The sequence below is a fragment of the Lipotes vexillifer genome, unplaced genomic scaffold (genome assembly GCF_000442215.2).
Source record: "Lipotes vexillifer unplaced genomic scaffold, Lipotes_vexillifer_v1.1 scaffold1233, whole genome shotgun sequence".
In the NCBI taxonomy this organism is placed as follows: domain Eukaryota; kingdom Metazoa; phylum Chordata; class Mammalia; order Artiodactyla; family Lipotidae; genus Lipotes; species Lipotes vexillifer.
Genome location: NW_006782167.1, coordinates 855248 through 881954, shown reverse-complemented (window position 1 = coordinate 881954; position 26707 = coordinate 855248). Strand labels below are relative to the sequence as shown.

The window sequence follows — 26707 nt, the reverse complement described above, 5'->3', positions numbered from 1 at the left end:
ATAAAATTCTTGAAGACCTTTAACTTCCTAATGAAAACCATCTTTTAAGTTTATATGGAGAATCCAAGACAAAGACCATCTCTAGAAAGAAGGAGGTTGGATGCACCTTCTTTCCTCACTCCCAATTCCACCTTGAGCTACTCCATCAGTTTCTCAGCCAAGCCATTAGCTGGGCTACACCAACACTGTCTGGCTTCCTGCAGTCTTGTGCTTGACCTCACCGTCTACTGTAATTGGACACTGGAAAGACAAGGTCACCTCTGCTGAGTCATCCCATGGCCTTTTCTCAGTTTGACTCTTTGAGTGACTCGTCAGCAATGACCTCAGTGAAGAGTCCCCTTCTGAACCCCATCTCCTGAAGGTTGTGACAATTCTCTGGTCCCTTTCCTGCACTAAGTCTGTACTGGCACATAGTGAGGTACAACGTAGCAGAGTTTGGAACACAATATCACCTCATTTGGTCTTCACAATGCTCTAAGTCATCCTGGCTACTGAAAATTACTCCTATTTTATGTACGAAAACACAAAAGCTCAAAGGTTACACCTCCGGCAGCATATGGCAGAATTGGGAGTTGAACCCAGGTTCTCAGTTGCCCAATCCGGTGCTCTCTGAGAGATCATTTACTTCTGAGAGATAATTCCCTGGAATTGCTGCAAAGTATTTAGCCAGGATCCACCCCTCCCTTTTTTATCAGAACTTCTACCCAAGTATGGGCTGTATTTTGTATTATATTCTGCTTTGCTTTAATAACAGCTTTTTAAACATAAGCACCATTGGTGTTCCTGATGCAAATATTTTGGCCAACTTCATACTTTTTGATTTACAGCACTATTTTGTGTTGGGCTTGAATGCAGGCTGTGTGGGGGGCTTGGACAGTCCCTGCTGCTAAAAGCTTTCTCCCGTGTTCTCTCCCCACGTGCCAGCACAGCCGCCAACAGCTCCAAGTGCTCCAGAGCCCGCGGCGCCTGGAGGGATGCTTTCTCCCGGGCTTTTAAAAAGAATTGAGTGGATTTAAATTTTTCTACACGGAGATAGAAAAATTGACCAAGAGTCTTCTTCCTGATACCCTACTGCCTGCTCAGCACCAGCGTGAGAGAGAAGCCCAGCGGTGGTTGCTGTCTGACATTTCGGCAGGCGAAAGGTCAGGGACTGCATTTGAGGGAAAGCCACAACCTCTGCGTTCCGGATCTCTGCGCATTCATCGAGGCTCTCGTCCATCCTGGTGGACGCATTGGCTCCTTGCCTCAAAGGGGGAATGTGGAGCTGGGAAAGAAGCAGTCCATGGAGAAGCTCCAAGGGCCGCAGAACAGACTGCATGAAATTCTCAGCTGTCAAACTCCCAGTCCAGGCATCCTCCTGCCCTTGGAGCATCCCCCTTCCCCGCCAGCGTCTAGCTCCGGAGAGGAAGATGGAGAAAGGCACACCTCCAGGGGCTTCTGAGAGCTGCTTTCTGAATTGTGAGCACCAAGAACATGTAGGGGGTGATGGGAGGTAGGATGAATGCTATAATCAGAGCCCGTGAAAACAGAGAATAAACTGATTGTAAATTCTAAATTAATTGTTAATTCTTCCAGCTCACCTTCGTTTTGGATTCTTAGAACATGGCTTGCCCTGGGAGGCTGAAATTTTTACCTTTTTATTTGGAAAAGCCCATAATCAACCCAGACCAGAAAGAGTAAATTATAACTCTCCAACACTCGAAGCTTGGTTTAATCCCCTGTTGTGAGAAAGGCACCAGATATTTGCTATGAAACTGAATATCTGTGGTAGGAGAACCTTAATAATAAACACTATTCTAAGAGCTTTACACGTGGGCAATTAGAACAGCATCCCTTCATTTAATGCTTACAAACATCCTAGGAACTGGGTACCACTATCATCGCTCTCATCTCCTTTGCACACACGGGGAGAGTAAGGCGGAGAGAGGTTAAATTACTTGTCCAGGGTCCCCAGGTAATAATAAGTGGCAGAGTTAGAATTCAAATCCAGAGTCCATGTTCTCAGCCTCTATATGATACTGCCTGATAGCTAGTCAGTTCTAAAAGACTGGTCTGCCTAACCTCAAATATGTTGTTTCTAGGTAAAGTACCTTTTATTTGGAGGAAACTAAGTAAAGAAGAGGTTGGGAATACACAAGGCTTAGAGAATAGGATGCCAAGACACCCCCAAACAGCATGAAGCTACAGCAGCCAACACCATGAGATGAATAGTACTTTGGCTTCCTACCCCTAGATGCCAATTAGCCTTTGGTCTAGCCTTCTATGGACAGCCCTGCGTTTCAGGGGTATGAAGATGTGATGGTTGGTACAGAGGGGTACACGCCTGTTCTGTAAAGTTTTTAAGAAGCCTCCAGGGACTCCCCCTACTCAAGCTTCTACAGTACAGCATCACTCCACCTACAAAACACACATCCCCCTGCAAAATAAGGTACTTACACCTCCAGTTTTTCAAACTCAATCAGCAACTGTCCAAGAAATTAGGGATACATTCACTAACTCAAAAAACCACAGCTCAAAACATAGCCCAATCTCACCTGTCTCACTACCTGAAGCCCTCCTAAGGGGACTGACGCCTTTAGCAGAACAAGGGAGAGATAAGTAGTTTGATGCTTCTGTGTTAATTCTGACTTTAGCTGTTCTGTCTTCCAAATCTTTGCTGGTTAGCGTGGGTGTTAGCCTCAGCACACCCTCTTACCTGATCTTGGACCATTGCTCCGCCAAAAGCCCAGATGGCAGCAAACACAAAATAAAGCTCGTAGGTTTCCTTGGGGCAGTCTGCAGGGATGTCCTCATCCGTCAGCAGACACTCGAGAAGGTGGCACAGCATCTGAACCATGCTCTGCTCTGGGGTTGGAATTATCTTCTTAAATCTGCAAAGAGAGACACAGATATGCTCTAAAACACTGGATTTTTCCATCCTAGAGGCATTGTTGGACAGCTATGGAACCCTGTTGGTGTCTGTGGACTCACGATTTGACAAGTTCATGCAGTTTTGCAGCAGCAAAAACTTTGGTATTATAGAGGCCCATGGTACTACTTAAGATTTGTTTTCATCAGCTGTTTGGGAGTCTGCTCCCTTTGCAAAGAAGGAAGGGACCGGAGCCCTCCTGAGATCTTCCCTTTTCTCATCTTCCTTTCCTCTGATGCCCTCCCCTCCTTCCCTTCTCTGAACATTGAGGACGCCCCCCCCCCGCCACGACCCCTGCCCCAGTCCTTGAGGAACGTAGGAAGCTGCAACAAAACGAGTAAATATCTCACAGTGCCACTGTTTCAATTGGCAAAAATCACCTACAGAGCCAAGGTGGGTACAATTCTGAGGCTGTTCCTCCACTCCTCCAGCTCAGAGGAGTGCCCTCAATTCAAACACATTGAAAACGTTTTCTCTGGGGCTAGAGTCCTGTGTGGGGGAGGGAGAGTGGGCCAGGACAGAGGTGATTTACATGACTAAGTTCTCTCTTTCATAAATATAGCTCTGTGACTATGTCTTGACCTGAATTTGTACTTTCCATCTTGGTTTAGAGGTCTTGGCTGAAAGGCAAGGTATCCAGAGATACACAAAGGTGCACCTACATCCAAGGGAGCAGGAACACACAGACAGACACACAGACACACGCACACGGCACTCTCATCCCACCAGGCGTACACATGGAGTGCACTACGGACCCACATACTCAACCCCTCCTACCCTCGTCATCACCTCCCGGGGAGGATGAGCTCACAGGCCGCACAGAGGCAGGGTCCACTGTTATAAGATGAACAACACCATCAACAGACATCTTAGAAGTCATGTGCCAGCACTGGGCCTCGGAGTTTCATGGCGTTCTATCCTCTTCAGTGTTTTGTGTTGTGTTGGTTTTGAGTCTGGCTGCAGTCCTTACAACAATGCTGTGAAGTGGTCTAAGAGTCTAGGCATTATGTCCATGAGTAACAAAGAAACTGAGTGCTTGGGAGGCTTTCCTTCATTTCTTCAATGTATATTTGTAACAGAATGTCAGAATGGAACTGCCCCAGGCTCAGTTTTGGATGAGGTGCTGACACAATACAGGCCAACTACTCTTCCAATTCCAAACTGAGATTCCAGACAACCTGGCCTCTGGTGCTCTCAAGGATTTATAGCCGCGGTCCCAAACCTTTTTGGCACCAGGGACTGGTTTTATGGAAGACCATTTTTCCCCAGATGGGGGCAGGGGATGGCTCAGGCAGTAATGAGGGTGATGGGGAGAGATGGGGAGCGCAGATGAAGCTTCACTGGCTTATCTGCCACTCACCTCCTGCTGTGCGGTCCGGTTCCTAACAGGCTGCGGACTGGTAGCGGTCCGTGGCCTGGGGGTTGGGGACTCCTGGTTTATAGGATCAAAGTGGTAGATGCTGAAGGGGCTAGAAATGAGCACACAGGACTTTGGGGAGGGCTCTGGGTGTGCAACGAGTGCCCCTCCTACAGGGAAGGCAGGTGCTCATCCTGAACAGAGACCCTCAGAAAGGGGCTCCCCTAGGACCCAGGCTCGGAAGTCCCTGGGGAGACCTGCTAACCTTGCAGTGCAGGGTCAGAGGGTGCTCGCTGGGGCACTAACCCTGGGGTCCAGGTATGGCCGTGAGCGTGTGGGCTTGTTTAGACACTGGTGAAGGGGTCCAACCTGGAGGGTTTGTGTGAGGAGCTGTACTCGACTAGCTGATGGAGAGGCATTTACTTGCTTCAAGGGAAGGCATATTGGGGATCTCCAGGGATGGGAGGGGTCCAAGCGACCCACAAAGGCTTCCAAAGAGTCATTTCCAAACGTGCCACAGCTGGGGTAAATGAGGTCACACCAGGTCCATCATTAAGGCCTTTCCTGCCCATCACTCTCTTCCCTGTGTCCCCCACTTCAACCTTGAGGGATGAGAAGCTACAGCTGGTAAGGGCGCGACTGGTAGAATAAGGACAGAAGTCAAGAACTCTGTCCTTTCCCACTGTAGGTGGAGGGCTATGTGGGCAGTGGGGGAGTTTGTATGTTTTTTCAATTTTCACCGCCTCTTTTAAAATTTTTCGCACGTGCATGTGCACGTGTGTGTGTGTGAGATTGTGTGACTAGAAGTGATGAGATGCATTTTTATTACTGAAGAAGGACCAGTGAAATCAGCAACATGTTGACCTAGATTTTCATCCAGGGGCAGAAGGAGAACATAAAATGTTTTTGAAAGAACATCGGGAGACAAAATAAAGTTGTTTATAATCACCCATTATGAGCCCTGCTTGTTCAATATAAAAATTACTGTGTTGGCATTGCTTTGTCGTGACGGGGCCACAGAAAGCTGGCATTACGATACGGTGATGAATAAAATAGAAGTAGGACTTTGCAGTGAGTGTCTTGTCACTACCAGCTGAGGCACTGAGTGAGCACCATGGGACCTCGGCTCCCACATCTGCAGGATGGTCGGCCCTCATAAGGATATTGTGAGAATTACATGAAGGAAACCCAGAGCGGGCACCCTCAACCACAGCTATGGGTTTTTCCTTGATAACCACGGGGCTCAGAGACTGGTGGCAGGGGGATGTTTCTCTGGATGGACTTAATACAGTGTTTAAAGTTTGTTTCAGAGGCTGTGCTTGCACACGAGCACACACGCGTACAGACACACACACACACACACACACACACACACACACACACACACACACACACGAGTTTGGTATCTCTTGTTCTAAATGCCCAGAGTGGGAAATGGCCTAATTTTTAGTTAAGGATAAATTGTACAAGTGTCTCAGCAAACCTTAAAGAACAGGGGATGTTATTTTCCTAAAACCTCCGCCTTTGTTGCCATTTTAACTCTTTGCAGCCCTTGTCTATCTGAGACACTAACCACGACTGCCTACTTCCAGACTCTTGCTGCCACGGCTGCTTTATCACATTAGATCCCAGGGCCACAGAGCTCACAAGCCACAAGGGGTTAAAGGCTTTTTAAAGGCTTTATGAAAACGCTGAAGTTTGGAAAAATAATTATTAACCCTGAAGTATAACAAAATCAAAACTAATAAATGTTTAATATCTGAAAACATATCACTATGTCAACTATTCAACTGTGACTCAGTTTTTACTTACATAAAATTCGTTCTTAACACAGTGGATTTTGATGGGGGAGGGCGGGGCACATGAAGAAAGAGTGCCTCGGGCCATTTTGCCCTGGGAGCTCTCCCTTCATCTCTGCTCCGCGCTTGCAAGCATTTGCCATCCTGTTTCTCAGGCCAATGAATAAGGAGCTGGGAATCATTTTGAGTGATAGACTTTATTTCCAGGAACATCAACCTGACTCTGTTTGTTGAACGTTCAGGAACTGAGGATCTCTGAGTCACACTGCCTTCACAGCACCAGCTTCTGATGGTGCAACTGGGCTGAACAACAGGGCTGAGTACCTGATTCGTTGAATGATGCGTCAAATGGCAAAGAAAGAGAATGTAAAACAAAAGCAGGTTCCAAACACTGGAACCCTTCTCTGCAAACATGTATAATATTCTTGCTATAATAAGTATCCTTTTGGTTAAGGGCAATTACTATTTTGTTTATGTGGTAAGTGGTCAGGGCTGTTGCTTTTACTTTTGCAAACCCATTGGAGGCAGAGTGAAATCTTAGGGCCCAGGGGGGCAGGACTGGTCAAATGATGCATTATACCCAATCCTGTATCATCTAGGCCATGCATGCCCACAGCCAGGAACAGGAAGTGGGCGCCTTGTGTTGCTCACAGGTGTCATCTTCACCTCTAGGCCTGTTGATCTGGCCTGTATCACGTGTAGGAGGGCCAGCTGAGTGCCCTGCGAAGCAGAGGGTCTCAGGATTGCTGTCCCTGCTACCACAACCCGCGGCCTCCTCCAGACACACCCTCGCAGCCCTCCAAAAGGTCCTTTACATCTCTCTCCTCTTCACTCACCTCGCTTCCTGCCTGAACTGACAAAAGGCATCCCATCGCCGTCCTAACGTGTGTTCCCCTCTGCCATCTGCCACACCCGGGGTGGAATGCCTAGGGACATCTGACTTTGGGGACAGGACAGAACATCAGCGGGACATCAGGTATGGACCAATAGGCTCTTTATTGCTTGTTTCCTTCCTTACCCCTTGGCCTACCTGGTTCTGAGTGTGTCTAAGCAGGCTGGAAGATACTTGTCAAACAGAAAGGTTAGGTTGGCTCTCTCTGTCTGGATCTCCTTCTTGTCGATCCAGCTGCTCACAGGAGGGTTCCACCCCAGGTCTGCAGGGTTGATGTACAGGATCCCTGGGAGCGTAGAGGATACAGCTTAGTGACATTTCCATAGATCTCAGGGTATTCTTCCTCCCAGAGAGTTATTTTCTCTGTTTAGAAAATGTACTGAAGGCTGGGCTTGAAAAAACAGAGATCTGGTCGAGGTCTGAGAGGGCAAATGGGTTTGCTATTGGGATCAACTCCGACTGACTGATAATAGCTGATGGAAAGCAGGGTTGAGAAGGATTCTGAGGCCAAGTCTAGGCTCAGGAGGAAAGCAGGCTGTGATTGATTAGCAATACTTGTCATGGTGAGGAAGGGTGCAGATCGCATGGTGGCCCCTAAAAGGATGGTACCGTGTCCCACCCAGGAAAGTTAACATATATTGCTTTCCACCAGGATGTGGTGAGAAATTGCAATGCTCAGTCATCTTCATTAGCCTTCACGGAGGCTAGAACTGGCCTGAAAGTAGCCTAATTTGAGGCACTTATGTGCAGAGGACTGTTGTTCAGCTCAGGGGCCAATCCCTTCCCATTACCATAACATTTCTGAATTGAGACGCTCACATGGTCCTGGCTGTAGAGCACTGGCTCACCTTCGTGGGTGTGGATTAGGGCTGAGAATCAGGCCGGGGTTTTGGAAGCTCCTATTTGGAGCTTCCTTCAGAGCCAGCAACGTCATATGTATCACTAGAGGCACCCGTTTTCAACTGAGCAATTGTGGTTTTTCCTTTCGTGGGCCATACCTGCTCTGGAGACAGTGGCTGGCGTGGTCATGCGCAGGTGGCTGATCTCAAAGAGGAGCCTCACTGTGGGATTCAGAGCGATCCTCTCGTTGCTCGCCAGGGTCAGCACCTGGACACAGGAGGAGGGACACGGCAGGTGGGGAGGAGTTAGGTCACATGGCCAGCTAGGGGAAGTTAGGCTATTATTCCTGATAGGAATTAGGATGATTATTTTCTTCTTTGTGATTATAAGCATTTTCTAAATTTTCTGCAACAGTCCTCTCTCTCTCCTTCTGTAGCCCCTTTACCGCGATCCCTGTTGTGTGTATTGAATCAGGAAAAAAGCTATCTAAAAAGTTGAAGTGGATGTCAATGATTTGAATGAACTAGACCATAATGAAAAAGTAGGATAACTAAAGGAACAGAGCTCAGGTTTCATACAACTCCTGTTTCTTCTGGAAGAGCACACACTCATTCTAATGATTCTGTAAACGTTGAAACCATCGTAAAACGTCTAGCCTAGATGTGCTTTACGAACAAGTTTAGAAACAGTTCCCAGCTTAACAGCCACTTTATTGGCATTCAGTTTTCATTGTTTATAAAAAATAAAACATATTCTCCATGGATAAAGATTGGTCGCCATTGAGGATGCATGACAGGCTCAGAATGTTTCTGATCCTCAGTTTCCTTATTTATAAACAAAGAAGAAAAATGTTTTAAAGATTTGAATAAATGATTTCTTTTCAGCTCTAAATATTGAATTAACCTGCATGCAGAAGACTCTGAAGGAAATTACAACAATACTAAAAACATGTGAGTGATGGCAGTGCCACTGAAGAAAGTGAAAGTTGCTCTATGGGATGAATCACTTCTAAGGCGTCTACTGAAGATACCAGTGAGTGAAATCAGGATCTTGAAGAGTTATCTGCTATCTGCACTCCATGTTCACTGGAGCATTATTTACAATAGCCAAGATGTAGAAACAACCTAAGTGTCTGTTGATGGAGGAATGGATAAAGAAAATGTGATGCACACACACACACACACACACACACACACACACACACACAGAGTGGAGTATTATTCAGCCATAAAAAGAAGGAAATCCTTCTCCAGGTTCATCCATGACAACACGGATGGATGGACTTGGAGAGGGTTATGGTATGTGAAATGTCAGACAGAGAAAGACAAATGCTATATGATCTCCTTATATGTGGAATCTTAAAAAAATAAACTCATAGAAACAGAGGGTAGGTTGGTGGTTTCCAGGGATGGGGGTGTGGGGCAGGCAGAGGAAATGCGTGAAGGTGGTCAAAGGGTAGAAACTTCCAGTTACAAGATGAATAATGTCATGTACAGCATGGTGACTAGAGTTAATAATACTGTATTGTGTACTTGAAAGTTGCTAAGAGTAGATCTTAGAAGTTCTCACCACACACACACACACACACACACACACACACACACACACACACACGTAATTATGTGAGGTAATGGAGGTATTAACTAACCTTGTGGTAATCATTTTGCAAAATATATTTCAAATCATCACGTTGTACACCTTACACTTACACAGTGTTATACATCAATTATATGTTGACAATGTTATATGTCAGTTATATCTCAATAAAGCAGGAAAAAATAAAGACAGCAGTAATGATTCCTTGTGCTGGGCCAGTCCTGTGTGGAATCAAGGTTTCCAGATATACCCAGGGACTGGTTTCATTGATGATTAGGGATGACGTGGGGTACCCTTCCCCCTTGGTACCTTGTTGTCATCCATGACAGTGTTCAGAGACTCGATCCACATTGGATCTATGTCGCCATCCAGTAGAATCCACTTGGGCCCATCATGGGTGATGTTGGAAAGCTCCCGCATGACGGAAGAGAACAATCCTAAGAGGAACCATGGATATCTTAATTTCCAGGTCACCATCAAGCTTCTTCCTCTTAAAACAGCCTTTTCCTGTCAGCTAAACACTCAGAAGGAGGTGTACATAGGCAGGTCAGAAGTGGCTTTGTAACTTAGGCTATTAAGAATCTGACCACTCCCAAGGTTCCACTCTCTCTGTGCCAGCTTTTTGTAAGAACAGCAGCAACAGCAAAACCTGATGGTACTACTTTTTAACTGACAAGGGACCCAGTGAACCATTTCAACAGGCAACTGTGACGTGATGGAATGACATAAAACCCTCTTAGGTAAGGTTTTCATCCTTTGAAACTGCAGCCTGGGAGAATCCTGCCAAATGCAGGCTTTGAGAGAAGGCCCTATGTGATTCTAGTTGGCGTTACATGAAATTTCTCTCTTAATTTGGATAGAATTGATTTTTTATAATACTAACCTTTCCCAATCAATAATATGGTATATCTTTTCTTTTATTCAAATATTGTTTTATGTTCCTTAATAAATTTTTACAGCATTTTCAGTGTATCTCTTTGGCTAAATGTATCCCTAAACATTTCAGTTCTTATTGTTATTGTGAATGGAATTTTTTTTCCTGACTTTCAGTTTTAGTTGACGACTGCTAGTATAGAAAAAAGCTTTCAAATTTTGTGTATTTTATTTTATACTTAGTTACCTTTAATACATTTTCTTATTAATTCTAGTGATTTTTCAATACTGTCTCTAGAGTTTTATAGGTATAAAGTGGTATAATCACCAAAATAATAATTATCTCCTTTCCTCCAATTCATAAGATGTATTCCATTTTCCTGTCTTACTGCATTTTCCAAAATCCCACCAAGCAAATCTGAATAATAATGTTGGTAATAGGTCTCCTTGGCTTATTTCTGGTTTTAATGGAATTGGCTTTATTTTCTCATCATTCAGAATGCTCTTTTTTTCCTTTTGGCCTTAGGTAAAGAGTATTAATTGTACTTAAGGGATTTCCTTCTATTCCTATTTTACTTAGAATTTTTAAAATTAGGAATGGCTACTGAGTTTTTAGCACCTATTTATTGATGAAATTATTTTTTCCTTTAATTTGTCAATGCTTTATGTTAATACTTTAAAAGTAATTGATTTATCCTTACATTCCTGGAACAGATGCTACTTGGTCAGAATGTATTATTCTTTTGAGATACTGATAGATTTCAGTTACTGATATTTTATTGAGAATTTCTAAATCCATATTAATAAGTGAAATTGGGCTATTGTTTTTGGTTCTGCACAAAGGTTGATATCAAGATTATTTTGGCTTCATAAAATGAATTAAGAGGTGTCCTTTTATGATTTTGGAATTATCTTTCTTTTATTCAGCTACTATTTTAAAATTTTCCTTTTCATTACTTTTTCTACTTCTTATTGAGTAGATTTTTTAATTCTTTTTTTTTCAATAAGTTTTTATCAGAGTATAGTTGCTTTACAATGCTGTGTTAATTCTTATTGAGTAAATTTTGTTAAAATTATATTTTGCTAGTGGATCATCTATTTCTTCTAGTTTTTTGAATATGTATCATCTAATTGTGTCTCTTCCATTTTAATCTTGTCTATATCTACTGTTATATCTTCTTTCTAATTCCTAATCTTACATACTTTTACTCTCTCTTTCCCCCATTAATCATGCTCACAATGGACTTATTGGTCTTTACAAAGAACCAGTATTTATTTTTATTTATCCTTCCTATATTTTTTTGTTCCTTCCCACTAGTTTCAGCTTTTATCTGTATTGGTTTCTTCCCAGTTTTCTTCAGGCTTAGTTTATTACTCTTTGAATAATTTCTTAGGATGGATAGTGATTTCCTTTATTTCTAGCCTACCTTCTGTAATTATTTAGAGTTGAGTTTTTCCTTATTGGCTTTAGATGTGTCCCAGAGGTTTCTGTGTGAAGTATTCTTCTTTATATTGCTTCCAAGAGGGGTTGCAATTTAATTTTCCCTTTAATCCAGGGCTGACTGTTTCTTGATTGCAAATAGTAAAATTATTTTTGGTCATTTTCTGGCTATTTGTTTCTAATTCTATTGTATTAGTATCAAACAATGTGGTGTGAAAATTGATACTTTTGAATTCATTACAATTTCTTCTGTGCTCAACTAAAATTTAATTTGTTGGAAATGTTCCATGAGCCTACCAAGAAAGGGATATTTTCTATTTACAAGATGCAAAGTTCTATATCAGCATGTTACACTGAGTTTGATGGATGCATTTCCTAATTCTTCTATGTCTATACTTATTTTTCTGTCTACTGAATCTTTCAAATTTTGAAAAAGGTGTATTAATATAATCCACTATATGTCTACTTTTATCAAGTTCTCTTAAAATGTTTTAAAAAGTTATATTCGGGCTTCCCTGGTGGCGCAGTGGTTGAGAGTCCACCTGCTGATGCAGGGGACACGGGTTCGTGCCCCGGTCCGGGAAGATCCCACATGCCGCGGAGTGGCTGGGCCCGTGAGCCATGGCCGCTGAGCCTGTGCGTCCGGAGCCTGTGCTCCGCCAATGGGAGAGGCCACAACAGTGAGAGGCCCGTGTACCGCAAAAATAAAAAAAAATTTAAAAAAAAGTTATATTCCACTTATTTGAAAGTTCTCATTTAGTGAATACAGATTTATGATTATTATAAATCTTTTCCAATTTCTCCATATTTAATGTGTATATTTAATAAAACTTTAATTAAAATTCCAACACTGTTTAAAATTTGAATTATATTATGTGAGCTTAAATTTAATATGGAATAAGGAGTGCCTAAGACTAGCCGAGAAATTACAGAAAAATATTGAGGAGGGATTTACTTCATAAGACATGAAAATGATATATAATGATTATAACCTAGATAGAATGACATTAGTACAGGATTAGATAAACAGGTGAGTGGAACAAAACAGAAAACCCAGAATCAGATGTCAATACAATTGGCCCTCTGTATCTGCGAGTTTTGCATCCGTGGATTCAACCGTGGATTGAAAATATTCAGAAAAAAACAATTCTAGAAAGTCCCCAAAAACAAAACTTGAATTTGCCACACACTAGCAACTGTTTATATAGTATTTACACTGTACTTACAACTATTTATACAACATTTACATTGTGTTAGGTGTTATTAGTAATCTAGAGATGATTTAAAGTGTATGGGAGGATGTGCATAGGATAATGCAAATACAATGCCATTTTATATGAGGTCTTGAGCATCCATGGATTTTGGTATCCATAGGAGTTCTTGGAACCAATCCCTCATGGATACCAAGGGACAATTGCATATATGACAAGTTGGAATTTAAATTAAGAGGGAAAGGACAGTTTACTTAATAAATGGTGCTGTCACAATCAATTATCCATCTGGAAGGAAATAAAGTTGATTCTCTACCTTACCTCATACTAAGCCCCAAGTGAATAAAAAATGTTAATGTGAAAAGAACCTTTTAGACCAAATTTATGATACTATATAGCCTAAAGTTAGAAAGAGTTATAAACCAAATAGGAATTCCTGGTGCTAAAAAGACTAGACAGATATATTTCCTTCTTAAAAAGTGCATGGAAAACATGCCATGAAGTGTCTGTAGATAAATGGCAGACAGCGAAAAACCATTAGTGGTGAATATAACAGATACAGGGTTAATGTCTCTGGTATATAAAAAAAATTCTTACAAACTGATAAGAAAATAATAAGGAGGAATAAAATTACAAAAGAGCCAATTACTAAGACCAATAAGAAGGAAAGTATATTAAGCCTCATTAATAGTGAAATAAAAATTAGAGAGGCTGCTCATTAAATCCCACTGTTCTAGGCCTCTGATGGAAGGTCCTAAATTAGAGGAATCCAGGCAGTTTGACCCTGATTGGGACGACTACTAACATTGGGGTGTTAGGATGGAGCTGAGATTTCCTCATAACAGAAGCCACATTTGTTTTAGAAAGAGGTCCTATCAGCTCATATAGAGTTTTCTCCATTTTCTCTTCTGCTCTCTCCCAGTGACAGGAGACACGTTCCAACATCTACCAGTGATTTTTAATTCTTTGAAGGTGAGGCTGAGGTTAGCACCGAGTGAGCATGGGTTTTCTGTGGAAGGGACTGTGGTTCTAGGATCCTCCTGAGATGAGTTTTCTGTAGCAGCTTCCCCATCACTCCTGGGGCGGTGCTGATAGGGAGGTACCCTCTGAGGGATGCTAGACTGAACTGCTCCTTTCAGAATGAGCGGTGGGCTTTCCTATCCTACCCATGTCTTAGACCCTCTGCCAGGCAATGTAGAGACTCCATGACTTGCGTTCCAGAATCACGAAACTGTATCTGAGAATGCCTGCCTTGCTTTATCCTCTTTAAGGTGCCCTCTCTCAAGAGGCAGCTGAAGAGTCCCCAAGGAAAGAGACTATCCCAAGGGCTGAGGTTCCCCTCCAAGCCAAAATCGGTTTCCTTTCTTTGATTCTTTCCACCTTCTTTTCTAACCCGATACAGATCAGCCCAATGGTCCCTCCTCTGCATTCACCCTACTGCATTCTCTTCTGCCTAAGGGGCTGATTTAGTCGTATCCCGTTCTCACCATCCTTCCATTTTCGTGTGGCCGGATTGATGATGCCAAAGAGTTCATCGCTGGTGACTGCTTTGGGGTTGAGGTCAGTCCAGACGGGGCGGCGTTTCATGATCTGGTAGGTCTTGTGCAAGGACCTCAGCACCTGTGACTTGCCAGTTCCCGCGCTGCCCACCACGAACACGGAGTGCCGCATAGCCAGAAGCTCCTCCAGCTGGACCACCTAGGAGACATGGAATTCAGCCAGAGTGACCAGCCTGTCACTCACCCACGTCCCAACTGCTCTTCTGTGAGCCAGACTGGTGTCTGAAGTGAGACCGGAGGTCAACACAGGAAGGGTTACTCCCCGCAAGATGTGATGGGGTCATAAATGTAGGGGCAACATGATTCATTTACTCACTTATTCATCATTCCATCCTATAATTATTAGTCACAACAAAGTGCTAGGGAGTGTGCCTGGTGAGGGAGTTCAGAGATGACTCTCCGGCCCTCCATCATCTCACAGTCTGATGGAGAAGCAAGTCATGTTGACAAATTATTATCACGTAAGGCGATGATTGCTATAGCTGATGTATTTATTAAGAGCTATGGGAGAAGACAGGAAGAAACAACTGATTTTGCACAGATAAATGGAACACGAAAGGCTTCACAGAGAAGGGGGCATTTGAACTGGGGCTTCAGGGATGAGTAGGAGTTTGCCAAGAAGATGAACAGGAAGGATATTCCAGGCAGAGGAAACAGCACAAACAAAGGCTTGTGGTGTGACAGAGCATGACACAGTTGGCCAGATGGTTTGATGAGGCTGGAGTCAAGGAGCTCTTTGAGGACAATGATACAATTGACGGTATCATCACTCTTGTTCTAGTTTGCCTCCAGGCTCACCTTTCTACACTGTTGTACACTTACTGGGATGAAAATCTGATCAAGTCACTGCCATCACGTTGTCCCTTCAGTGGTTCTCCATAGTTTTAGTGATGAAATCCCAAATCCCTACACTGGTTTACAAGGCCCTTTTGCAGCTTGGCCCAGAACAGCTTCCAGTTTTATCTCTCATCCCTCAGCACACACATACCAGGTAGACAATTTCTTGGAGCTCTTTAATGATTCTCTTCCCTGTGCCTGGGCCTTTAACACACCGTGCCCTCTGTTCAGAAGTGATCCCATCTCCTGCCTTCTTCTGGCCAGCCCCTACACACCCTGCAGCCTGGGGTAGGTGTCCCATACCTACATCCTGCATCCTAGCACTTACCAATATTGCAATGGTTACTTTTCTGTCTGCCTATTAGATTATCAGCTACTCGAAGGCAGGCAGGACAGGACTTTTATTGATATTTCTCTACTTTCAGTGTCTAGCAGAGAATCAGGCAGAGACCAAGTGCTGAAGAAATATTTGCTGGAAATGTGAAGGATGGGGACTTCCCTGGTGACACAGTGGTTAAGAATCTGCCAGTGCAGGGGACACAGGTTCGAGCCCTGGTCCAGGAAGATCCCACATGCCACGGAACAACTAAGCCCATGTGCCACAACTACTGAGCCTGCACTCTAGAGCCTGAGAGCCACAACTACTGAGCCCGCGTGCCTAGAGCCCATGCTCCACAAGAGAAGCCACCACAATAAGAAGCCTGTGCACCACAAAGAAGAGTAGCCCCTGCTCACTGCAACTAGAGAAGGCCCACGCACAGCAACAAATACCCAATGCAGCCAAAACCAAGCAAACAGACAAACAAACAAACAAACAAATAAATAATTTTTTTTTTTTAATGTGAAGGATGGCTGGAAAGGTTGGATGATGCCTATCAGGAAAGGTCTTGCATGTCATGAGCTAAAACATTTGAACTTTATTGTAGATCAGGTTTCCTCATACTTTATACTATAAATCCTTAATAGCTGAGGAAAGTGAACTGAAGAGGAAATGTGCTAAAATGTTGACAGAACATTTCTGTGGGATAACAGAAAGTTTTTTCCCCAAACATTTTATTTATTCTACGTTAAAAAAATTACACTACTGTATATAAAACAGATAACCAACAAGGATCTACTGTATAGCACAGGGAACTAAACTCAGTATTTTATAACCGCTTATAAGGGAAAAGAATCTGAGAAAGTATATATATATATATTCAGATATATGTATCTGAATCACTGTGCTGTACACCTGAAACTAACATGACATTGTAAACCAACTATACTTCAATAAAATTAAAAAAAGTAAAGCAAATTAATTAATTTAAAATGACTCCTATGTTTTAAAAAATTTAATTGATAGGAGTGTTAAAAAGAATTCTAGAATTGTACAACAAGGGAATTAGGAGAGTGGTACCACTTATATGAAGAGAGTAATATAAAGGTAACTGATAAATGGCTCTTTGGGGAAAAAGACAATTAGCTTCCATTGTGGAAGGATAATTTATTGGGATACTGAGTTTTGCTTTCCATAGCATCAATATCTTTTCCTCCTTCATCCCAAGCTGTTGCTGTTCCTCTGATTCAAACCCCAAAATCACCCAAAAGAGATTCTCAATCCTGGCTCTTGTTTTCAGCTTTCAGGGACTCACTGAAGGATCTTCCCAGATAAAACTGAGGGAAGTGATCAGGAAGGGTCTCTGAGGAGCTGACATCTAAGCTAACATATGAATGAAAAAGAGTCAGCCATGTGAAGACCAGTGGTAGAGAATTCCAGGTAGAGTGACAGTGAGTGCAAAAGTCTTAAGTTCAGCAGCAAGCTTGGAGGGCTCAGAGAACAGAAAATTAAAAAATTAAAAAAATTAAAAAAGGAAGAGGGAGCAGTATAAGATGGGATAAGAGAGGTAAGAAGGGGGCAGATATGCAGAAATTGATACTTGGAATTTTATTCTGAGTACAACAGAAAGCATTTGGAAGATTTTAAGCATGAAAGTGACCTGAGGGTATTGCATTAAAATGGAGGAGGGCGGTGGTGGGGGGGCGGGTTGCCGCGGAGAACAGGAGAGGTGGTGGCAGTGGATGGTGTTCTGGCTACTGAATGGGGACTGTATTATAAACCTAGGTTTGTTTTTTTTTTTCCGTGAACTACTACTGACTGATTCCCTGATATCAGAAAGACTTAAAATTGCTTTCTAGTTCCATCAACTTCTTTTTGTTCAACAGCTGTACTGAGACATAATTCACATACCATAAAATTCACCTTTTTCCAGTGGCTTTTAGCATAGTCACAGGATTATACAACCATCACCACTATCCAATTTTAGAACTTTTTTTTTTTTCTTTTTTGCGGTACGCGGGCCTCTCACTGTCGTGGCCTCTCCCGTCGCGGAGCACAGGCTCCGGACGCGCAGGCTCAGCGGCCATGGCTCACGGGCCCAGCCGCTCCGCGGCATGTGGGATCCTCCCGGACCGGGGCACGAACCCGTGTCCCCTGCATCGGCAGACGGACTCTCAACCACTGCGCCACCAGGGAAACCCCAATTTTAGAACATTTTCATCAACCCAAAAGGAAAAACCAGACCCATCAGTAGTCACTCCCCATCCCTAGCCCTAATTCATCCCTGTGCAGCCCCTGATACACATTCTGCCTCTATAAATTTGACTATTCTGGGCGTTTCGGAAAATGAAATGACCTCTTTCACTTACAGTGTTCTCAAGGCTCATCTATGCTGTAGCACGCACCAGTGCTTCATTCCTCCTTACAGCTGAACGAAATTCCATTACATAGGCATATACCACATTTTGTTTGTCCATTTATCAACTGATGAGTGGGTTATTTCTACTTTGACTGTGATTAATCCACCAACTTTTGACAGTATCTTTTGTAAGGTAAATATATATGTATCTCTATCCTTCCTTTCACCTTTTCTTCTCGTTTCCATCTCCTATCTTCTGCCAGACACATTATACTCTTACATTGACATGTTTGATAATATTTACGTTCTGTTTCATACTTAGATTTAGACCTTCTCTATTTTCCATGATTCTAAGAGTTGAAGACAAATAGCGGCTTAGATTTTTACAATTGTAGATATTTTTCACTACAGAAGAAAGCAGTTGCCTGGAATATATCACGTTCTCTGTGGGCCTCATGTCATGACTTGACAGAGGATGTTCTGAACATCAATTCAAGGTCAAATAGATACTCTTTTCTTACACTCTATATATTGATCAATATCAGGTTCACACTTACTTTAAAAAAATCCTTTTTCTCTTAGTGTTTTTAATTTTTTTTCTTTGTTAAGACAGACATATGCCTTAGTTCTCATAACTGAGAATTTCAATAAAACACATGAGACATTGCATATTGTTTATCTATTCTTCCTTTGAATATATCTACTTTTCAGGTCCTTTTTCTTAGAGACCATGGACTTCCTGACTTGATTTGGATTGATTGCTTTCTAGGCCTGCTAACAGCTATAATTCAAGGACTTCCTTTATTTGATTCTTAAATTTTTGAATCCCATATTTTTCTTGTTTTTCATCATCGTTTTGCTATAGTATGTTCTCAAGTAACTTAATCAAATAGGATGAATACATAGTAAACTTTGTAACTCTTTGAAAATATCCTGAATGATAATTTGGTACGTAATTAGTTTCGAGATCATTTCCCCTCAGAACTTTGAGGGAATGGTTTCCTTGTCCTCTACTATCTGATATTGCTGATGAGAGGTTCTGATGTCATCCTGAATTTCATTCCTTCCTGGGTCACCTGTACCACCTTCTCAATCCGTCACCCAGCCAGGAAACTTTTATTTTTTTCTGGTGACCCTTGACTTCTGAAATTCTATTATGACGCGTCTTGGTATAAGTCCATTGAAATCCACTCTGTTCAGTACTGACTGAGCCCATGTAATCTGGACACGTTTGTCCAGTTCTTCAAGTGCTCTCTTTCTAGAATTCCCATTGGCCACACGTTACGTAACCTAGATAATCCTCTATGTGTCACCTTGACTCTCACACTATCTGTCTCTCTTTGTGTGTGTATTATATATATTATACTTTGTTATACACATACACACACATATATATATATAGTTTCATCCTGGGAGACTTCCTTGACTTTACCTTCTAATCCTCGCATTGAATTGTGTGTGTTATCAGTGATTCAATTTTACATTTCTAAGAGCTCTTTACAATTCTCCAATAGTTCTTTTAATTTTTTGATAGCATCTCATTCTTGTTTTATGGATCTCGTTTTCTTTATTTTCGTTAAGGATACTAATTAGGACTTTAAAACGTTCTCTTCCTAACTTCCCCTGGAGTCAGTTGCTGCGTGTGTATGTGCGTCTGTGTGTGGGTGTCTGTCAGTCTGTCTGTCTCTTGTGTTGTTGATTGCCTCCAGTATCTGGTGAGCCTCAGGTTTAAACGGAGAGCTGCACTGTGTTTTCTAGGAGGCTGGGGTGGGTGCTGTCTGCGGCTTGATATGCGGGTCTCCTTCCAGGCAGGGAGGACTGAGAGGGAGGTCTATGCTCCTAGCCAGATCTTGGTCTTTGTCTTTATTCTTCTACTTGTGGGTGAGTGAGCAGCTGCTGGCCTTCAGGCCGAGGAGCCCAAACAGAATGTATGGGCTTCAAACTCTTACAGCAGTCATAGTTTCCCTCCTAAAGAGTTTATTAAATTCCCTTAGACTTTTCTTTTTGGCTGCAGTTACATGCTTGGCTGTGCATGGTCCGCATTCTTGGGAACCTGGGCCTAGAAGGGGGAGGTGGGGGAGAGTGTGGGGAGCTAAGTGGTACAATGATTGGGTAAACAGACTTAATGCCCTCGCCCACCGGCTTAAGGCGCCCCCCCCGCACCCCGTGTTCTCAGTCTTCTTCCCCACCCCTGCCCTCCTTCACTGCCTAGTCCAAGCCCTGAGCTTCTCCAGGGCTCTGCTTGGCAGACTGGCCGCCTCCTGGCTCCTCTTCCCCTGAAGCCCTTTCTAAGCGTATTTGAGCCTGCAGCCCCCCTGCTCTGTTTGATCTGTCAAGCTGCTTTCATCCTCTTCCCATCTTTCCAGAAATCTATTCTTATATCCCCTTCCCAGTTTTCACACTTCTATGGGCTTATTCCTTTTTTTTTTTTTAAGTTATATTATCACTTTTAAAAGATTGCAGGATGGCTTCTCAAACCAGAGCTTCCCTAGAGGTTTTTGATGAATTAACTTTAAAAAGTTCAAGTGTACTGTGCTATACAGCAGAAATTAGAGAACATTGTAAATCAACTATATTTCAAAGAAAACAGTTCAAGTGGACAGTGTAAATGAAAAGTCGGTAGAAAACATCATCTACTGCAAGAACCTTTAGTAGATGGCATCTGTCTTATCAGAGGAGCAGAAAGTGGTTATGAAAAGAAGGGAAGAAAAAGAAGGAAACAATGTGGGGCAACTGACAAATAAATAGAAAGAGTGAGATTCTGAGCAGAAAAAAGTGCAGAAAATGGGGAAGGAGGGTCGTTTGCCTTAGCAGACTCTCAGAGAGGCTGGGAAGATGTGGACTGTCCTGATTCTAAGATGTCAGCCTCAGTGCCTGCATCCTAGGAGCCTCATCGGATTAACTCATCTCTGGGGTGAGGGTGCCCCTCAGGATCAGAGACTTTCAGAGGAAACCCCTCATCTGGCATCCAAAGCCATCTATAACATGGCCGCCTATTATCTTTCAGGTCCTATTGCTCCCTCCCCCTCCCCCACCCCAATACCTTTTTCTCTAGCCACACTGGACTTCTTGCTGTGGCTTGTACAATCTCTACGTCTCCCCATCTACCCTCGGCTGACCCTCTTCCCTCTATCTGGGAGGGCTTCCTGCCCATCTTTACCTTTAAAAAGTCTATCTACTAAACTTAAGAGGAGAGAGGTTGGGAGTGGGGATTGTTCCACGGGCAAAACCAATCACAGCTGCAAAGCACCAGGTGATGCTTTGCTCTCTTCTGTAAAATGTAATCTCAGAAATGAAAGCAGACACCAGTTCTGTTTATCTGTAGCCAGAGCTTAATCTCAACCAATGCAAGTACTGTGTGCTAGAAACCCCACCTGGAGTGGAGAAGGAACCAGCCCCCAGTCTGTAAGTTCCTCAAGGGGGAGCACTTTCTCTCCTGTGAAGCAGCTTGGTGGCATATCCTGGAGAGGTAATAGTAAAGGAAAAAAAATTCTGTCCTTATCCCTGTATTCCAGGACCCTCTCTTGTGGCACCTGTCACATCTTCCTTCCAGGTTTAGTTATTTGTGTGCAGGCACTTCTACTGTAACAACATCGATACATCCTAAAAATGTTACCTTCTGCAAACAGACTCATGGAAAAACAAGATTGTGCAGACCACTCAAAATGTACAGAATGTTGTATCCAAAGCCCTCAAAGCTCAACAATGCATCCTAATCCCAATAAAAACACTAGCACAGTGAAGAGAGCACTTGCAACCTACCTCATGTCCATTTATCCTCTGAAACCTTATATCTGGGGGCCTGTGCTTCTTTTTTCAAGAGGTAGATCATGGGTGTATGAATTTCTAATAAAGAACTAAAGATCGGATGTAGATGGAGCCTTCTTCACTAATCCACTGTTTTAATACATGAGGAAGTGACTTCACCCACCCTAAGGCTCCCCAGAAAACAGCACAAACCTCCATGGTTCCTACAGCCATGAGACTCGCTATACTTGCACTAAAGTTTCAGGTTTTCTTTCTTAAAGTCTATGTCTATTGCTAAATGTATTCATTTTCTATGGCTGTAACAAATTACTGCAGACTTAATGTCTTAAAATGACAGAAATTTATTACCTTACAGTTTGGGTGGTCAGAAGTCTTACTGTGCTCAAATCAAGGTGTTGAGGGCTGATTCCTTCTGAAAGCTGTGTGTGTGTGTGGGGGGGGGTCGGTTCTCTTGCCTTTTCTAGCGTCTAGAGGCTGCCCACACTCCCTGGCTCATGGCCCCGTCCTCCACCCTCAAAACCAGCAGTGGCTGGTTGAGTCTTCCTCCGTGGGGTCACTGACACTCTCTGTCACCCTCTTTCACTTAGAAAGACCGTCGTGATTATACTGGGCCACCTGGATAAACCCGGATCATCTCCCCACAGCCCGGTCAGCTGATTAGCAACCTTAACACCATCTGTGACCTTAATGCCCCCTTGCCACGTAATGTAACACGTTCACAGATTCTGGGGATTAGGTTGTGGACATCTTTGGCGGGGTAGGGGGAGGAATTATTCTATCTACCACCCTCAGGTTTTTCTTTAATTGTGTAAAGCCTGTCCCTGATCACTTCAAAGAATTTTCAAGATCAGAAAAATGCATAAGAACCAACACAGCTTCCACTTTACCTGACTGTCATTCCTGTATAGCGGTGCATGAAGTAATTCACATGAAAGGAACACATGCTATAGCAAAGCCTGTGTCTCATTCCTCCCATGAGAATGTGAACCCCCTGACGGTAGGGGATTTGTCCTTCTTTTGCATTCCTCACCACACATTCCACACTGTGGATGTCCCAATAAAGAGCTACTGAGATGAACTGAGTTATTGCAAAGTGGGTAAGTATCTGTACCTCTAAAGCTACACTTTGGATTAAGGATGAAGTATAATCCACTGTTCAAGAAAAGAATTAAGAGACCAGAAAATGTTGGCAAGGAAAACCCTGTACCTTGAGCACAAAGTTGTCCTCAGCCTGCAGCTTCAGCTCCACCACAGCCTTCCTAACCAAAGCTTCGAAGTTGAGGTCTCTCCTCCGAGGGACGTTCAGGGTGGGAAACAGGTCCCCGATCAGGCCCATGAACACGGGTATGTCGTCTGTCACAATCTTGGGGATGTTGAAGTCTCGCAGGGAGCGCATCAGGACCTGGTCCTCGGGCCGGTCAGGATCTCCTCGCTTCAGGGATCCCGCCACCACCAGCACAGACTTGATGGCCCTCAGGCCCCAGTCATAGTGATCCTGCGGGAAGGCAGCAGGGTTAGACGAGAGCTGCTGGGATGCACAACCCCATGGGCTCGGGCTAGTGTCTGCAGGATTAGATAGCACACCAGTACTAGGTCACTTTTGAGGCCAAGGCAGAGGCAAAGGAAAAGATTAACGACATAGTAGATCATGATCCAGGATCCTAGTTCCTGGTCTGACATTAGTCACTTTTCTGGCTGTTACGACGACAAAGCAGACACAGAGCATATGGGGGGCTGAGGGTCAGGGTGGTTAAACAGACCGCTTCCAAACCTATCTGGCTACTCCTTGAACATTCAGAGGGTGGAAGGGTTGTCAAGGAGGGAGATGGGTTAGTTCTCAGAGGTGGCCCAAGGTGAGCGTACTTGCCTCAAAGAGGCCTTCAAACTCTGAGAAAAGGAGAAAAAAAAAAGTTCCTTAAAATTTTTGTCAAAGGAGGCACCCAGAGGTCACAAGTTCTGAGGGTAGGCTCGTGGGAGGGTGGAGCACACTGCTGACACCAGGGCTGGGAGTGGAGTGGTGAGGAAGCGGTGGAGCGTGCAGTCCAGAGCACAGACTGAGCTCAGACAGACCGCGGTTCAAGTCCCAGCTCCGCTACTTGCTTCACAGCAGGTCGTTATTTAATTAGAGCTGTGATGCATGCTACAGAGGACGATTCAGCGTGCAAGGAACGCAGAAACATAAAACTGACTCAGGACCCCACCCCTGAGGCGGGGACAGCCCGTTCCTTCTGGCCTTGACTGCACTTCTTCCTCATCTGTGCTTGACTGGATCCCAGGTCTTCCTTTTCTTTCAACTTTTTATTTAGTTATTTATTTATTTTTGGCTGTGTTGGGCCTTTGTTGCTGAACGTGGGCTTTCTCTAGTTGCAGCGAGTGGGGGCTACTCTTCGTTGCCGTGCGCGGGCTTCTCATTGTGGTGGCTTCTCTTGTTGCAGAGCACAGGCTCTAGGTGCGCAGGCTTCAGTAGTTGTGGCACGTGGGCTCAGTAGTTGTGGCTCTGGGGCTCTAGAGTGCAGGCTCAGTAGTTGAGGCTCTGGGGCTCTAGAGTGCAGGCTCAGCAGTTGTGGTGCACAGGCTTAGCTGCTTCATGGCACGTGGGATCTTCTCGGACCAGGGCTAGAACCCGTGTCCCCTGCATTGGCAGGCAGATTCTTAACCACCGCGCCACCAGGAAAGTCCCCTCAGGTCTTCCTTGATATTGTTTCTTCAGGGAAGGCTGATCCTTAGCCCAGGCGCAGCCACCGTGTCCTTCGCCTTCATCATACACTGAACTGAAAGAGCAGTGTAGGTGCAGGAGCACACCCCGGGGAGGGCTGTGACCTGGCGCCTCGGAAGAGGCAGGAGACAGGGCCGCATGTGGTCTTTTGCAGACAGTGATAAGGACGCCGGTCTTTATCCTAAGTACAGTGAGTACCATTTTTAAATGACCCCTCCAGATGGTGGCTAAAGAATAGACATGAAGGACTAGAGTAGAGGTAGAGAAACTAGTAGAGAGGAACTTCCAAGCAAGAGACATGGGTGCTTGCAACAAAAGTGGTAGAAAGAAAATAAGAAGTATTTGAGAAATATCCACAGGGTAGAAAGGACAGCCGTTCATTCATGATTAGATGTGGGGCTGAGGAAGAGGAAGATGTCAAGGATAACTCCAGGCTTCCAGAATCAGCAAGTGAGTAAGCGATTGTTCTCCTGAAGCCCTGAATGCAGCAGTGGGCCTGCGGTGGAGCTGGCAGGACCACTGGCTTTAGATACTGAGTTGGAGGTGCATTTTAGACAATCAGGGGACCTGCGGCATAGACCACTGGATATACAGGCTTTGAGTTCAACAGAGAAGTCTGGGATCGAGACGGGAAAGTGAGTCACTGGGCTGAAGCCACTGGTGGCTGAGAACCGACAGAGAGGATGCAGTGAGCCAGGGCCTGGGAAGTGTTGAGAAAACAGGGGAGGTGGCTTCTTTTTTTTTTTTTCCTAAATCCATTTTGGACAGATTTCACAGGACTGAGAGAGCTCACTCTGTGGCAGCAAAGGTGATCCAAGTAAACACCCGAAAGGAAAGAGAAACTCATTGGGAATGCCCAGGAAGCTTGACTGGCTGTCCGTGACACCAAGAAATTCTCCATCTAAGGCATAAACCTTGGAGGCTCTGGGTCATGTTGTAAGGTCTCTTCTGGAAGGGGGCTGGGCCCTGGGCAGAAGCCACACTTAAGGAGCAGCAGCAATGAGCAGCGTGGTACTGCTTAATGCCTGACTCTCTCTCCCCAACCTTCCTCCCATCTCTCGTTCCTTCAGGTACAGACCACTCCCTCCAAGGGCTTTCATTCACCACTGCAATGTTTCTCATGGGACACTGGTGATCTATGAGGTGCTGCTAAGTATTCTACTAAAAAGGGAGTTCTGTGGCCAAATCGTTTTTTTTTTTTTTTTTAATGCTGGGCTAAGAAAATGAACATGAATTTTTATTATAGATGTTTTTAGAGCGTTTAATATGCTTATGGGCACAGTGACTCTCTATGAGAAGGTTCTAATGTTTCCTAACACACTGGCTCTAGAACCCGTCCAGAGCTGGGACAATCACACACAACTGGTCGCCTGGTCTAACCAGGGATTGTACCTGTTTAGAGAGAAGCTCTTTGCACAACTTGTAAAGGGTGATGAACTTCCTGGCTAGTAACCGTGCTTCAATGAATCCTTCTGCCACAAGCATGATTTCACAGATCAACTCAAAGTCTGGAACGACCATCGCGCAAGGCCTGTGTAAGGGAGACAGAGGGCTGAGACAGTCCCAACCACACAGTGGAGGGGAGCTTGTAAGACAAGAGACACTGGCTGAGATCACAGATGGAGGCATGTGTGAGTGTGAAAACTGAGACCTTAGCAATTTTTTCACTGAAGACTTTCAATGTTAAGATGAGTTCGTAAGGATAAAGGGAGTAAACTCTCTTGCTCAAGGTGATGGATGATGTGAGCAGATGGGGACAGAGGTGGGGCTACAATGCAAGTCTTGTAACTTGGGTCCAGTGTGCCTTACACAAGGCACAGATTAGTAAAGCCTCAGTAATTAGCAGATTACCAATTAGTGATCTTCTATCATAGATTAGGGGCTAAGGTTGGGGAATAGAGTCTCTCTTGTTATCTGCAAGAAAATGAGAATCTATTTCTCCTCCTCAAAACTTGTCTCCTCCAAGTCTAGATGATCAGACTTATTCTATGCTTATTTGCATACAAATGTCAGTACCTAATGCTGAGGTCTGAAGTAGGCACCTATGAACCCCACTTTGCCACAAAATGGCAAATATGAGAATATAGAAGGGGATTTTTTGTCTATATATAAGGATTGATTGTGGTTTTTTCCCCTCTAGGTCTAGAAACATTTTATTTTAAAATTAGTTAACTTTAAAATTAATTCATTAGGTATGTGATAGGAGACTAAAGTTGTTACGTTTCTTTAATT

The 26707-nt window shown here is 43.9% G+C and overlaps 1 protein-coding gene across 1 annotated transcript in view; it reads right to left on the bottom strand.

The window, feature by feature from the left end:
- DNAH9 (dynein axonemal heavy chain 9) overlaps positions 1-26707 on the bottom strand; it is a 301371-nt gene that overhangs the window by 148639 nt on the left and 126025 nt on the right. The window contains 7 exon segments of the mRNA XM_007455019.1: positions 2696-2870; positions 7095-7242; positions 7955-8063; positions 9702-9829; positions 14405-14615; positions 22967-23254; positions 25868-26006. Of these exon segments, the coding sequence (XP_007455081.1) occupies positions 2696-2870; positions 7095-7242; positions 7955-8063; positions 9702-9829; positions 14405-14615; positions 22967-23254; positions 25868-26006 (1198 nt within the window).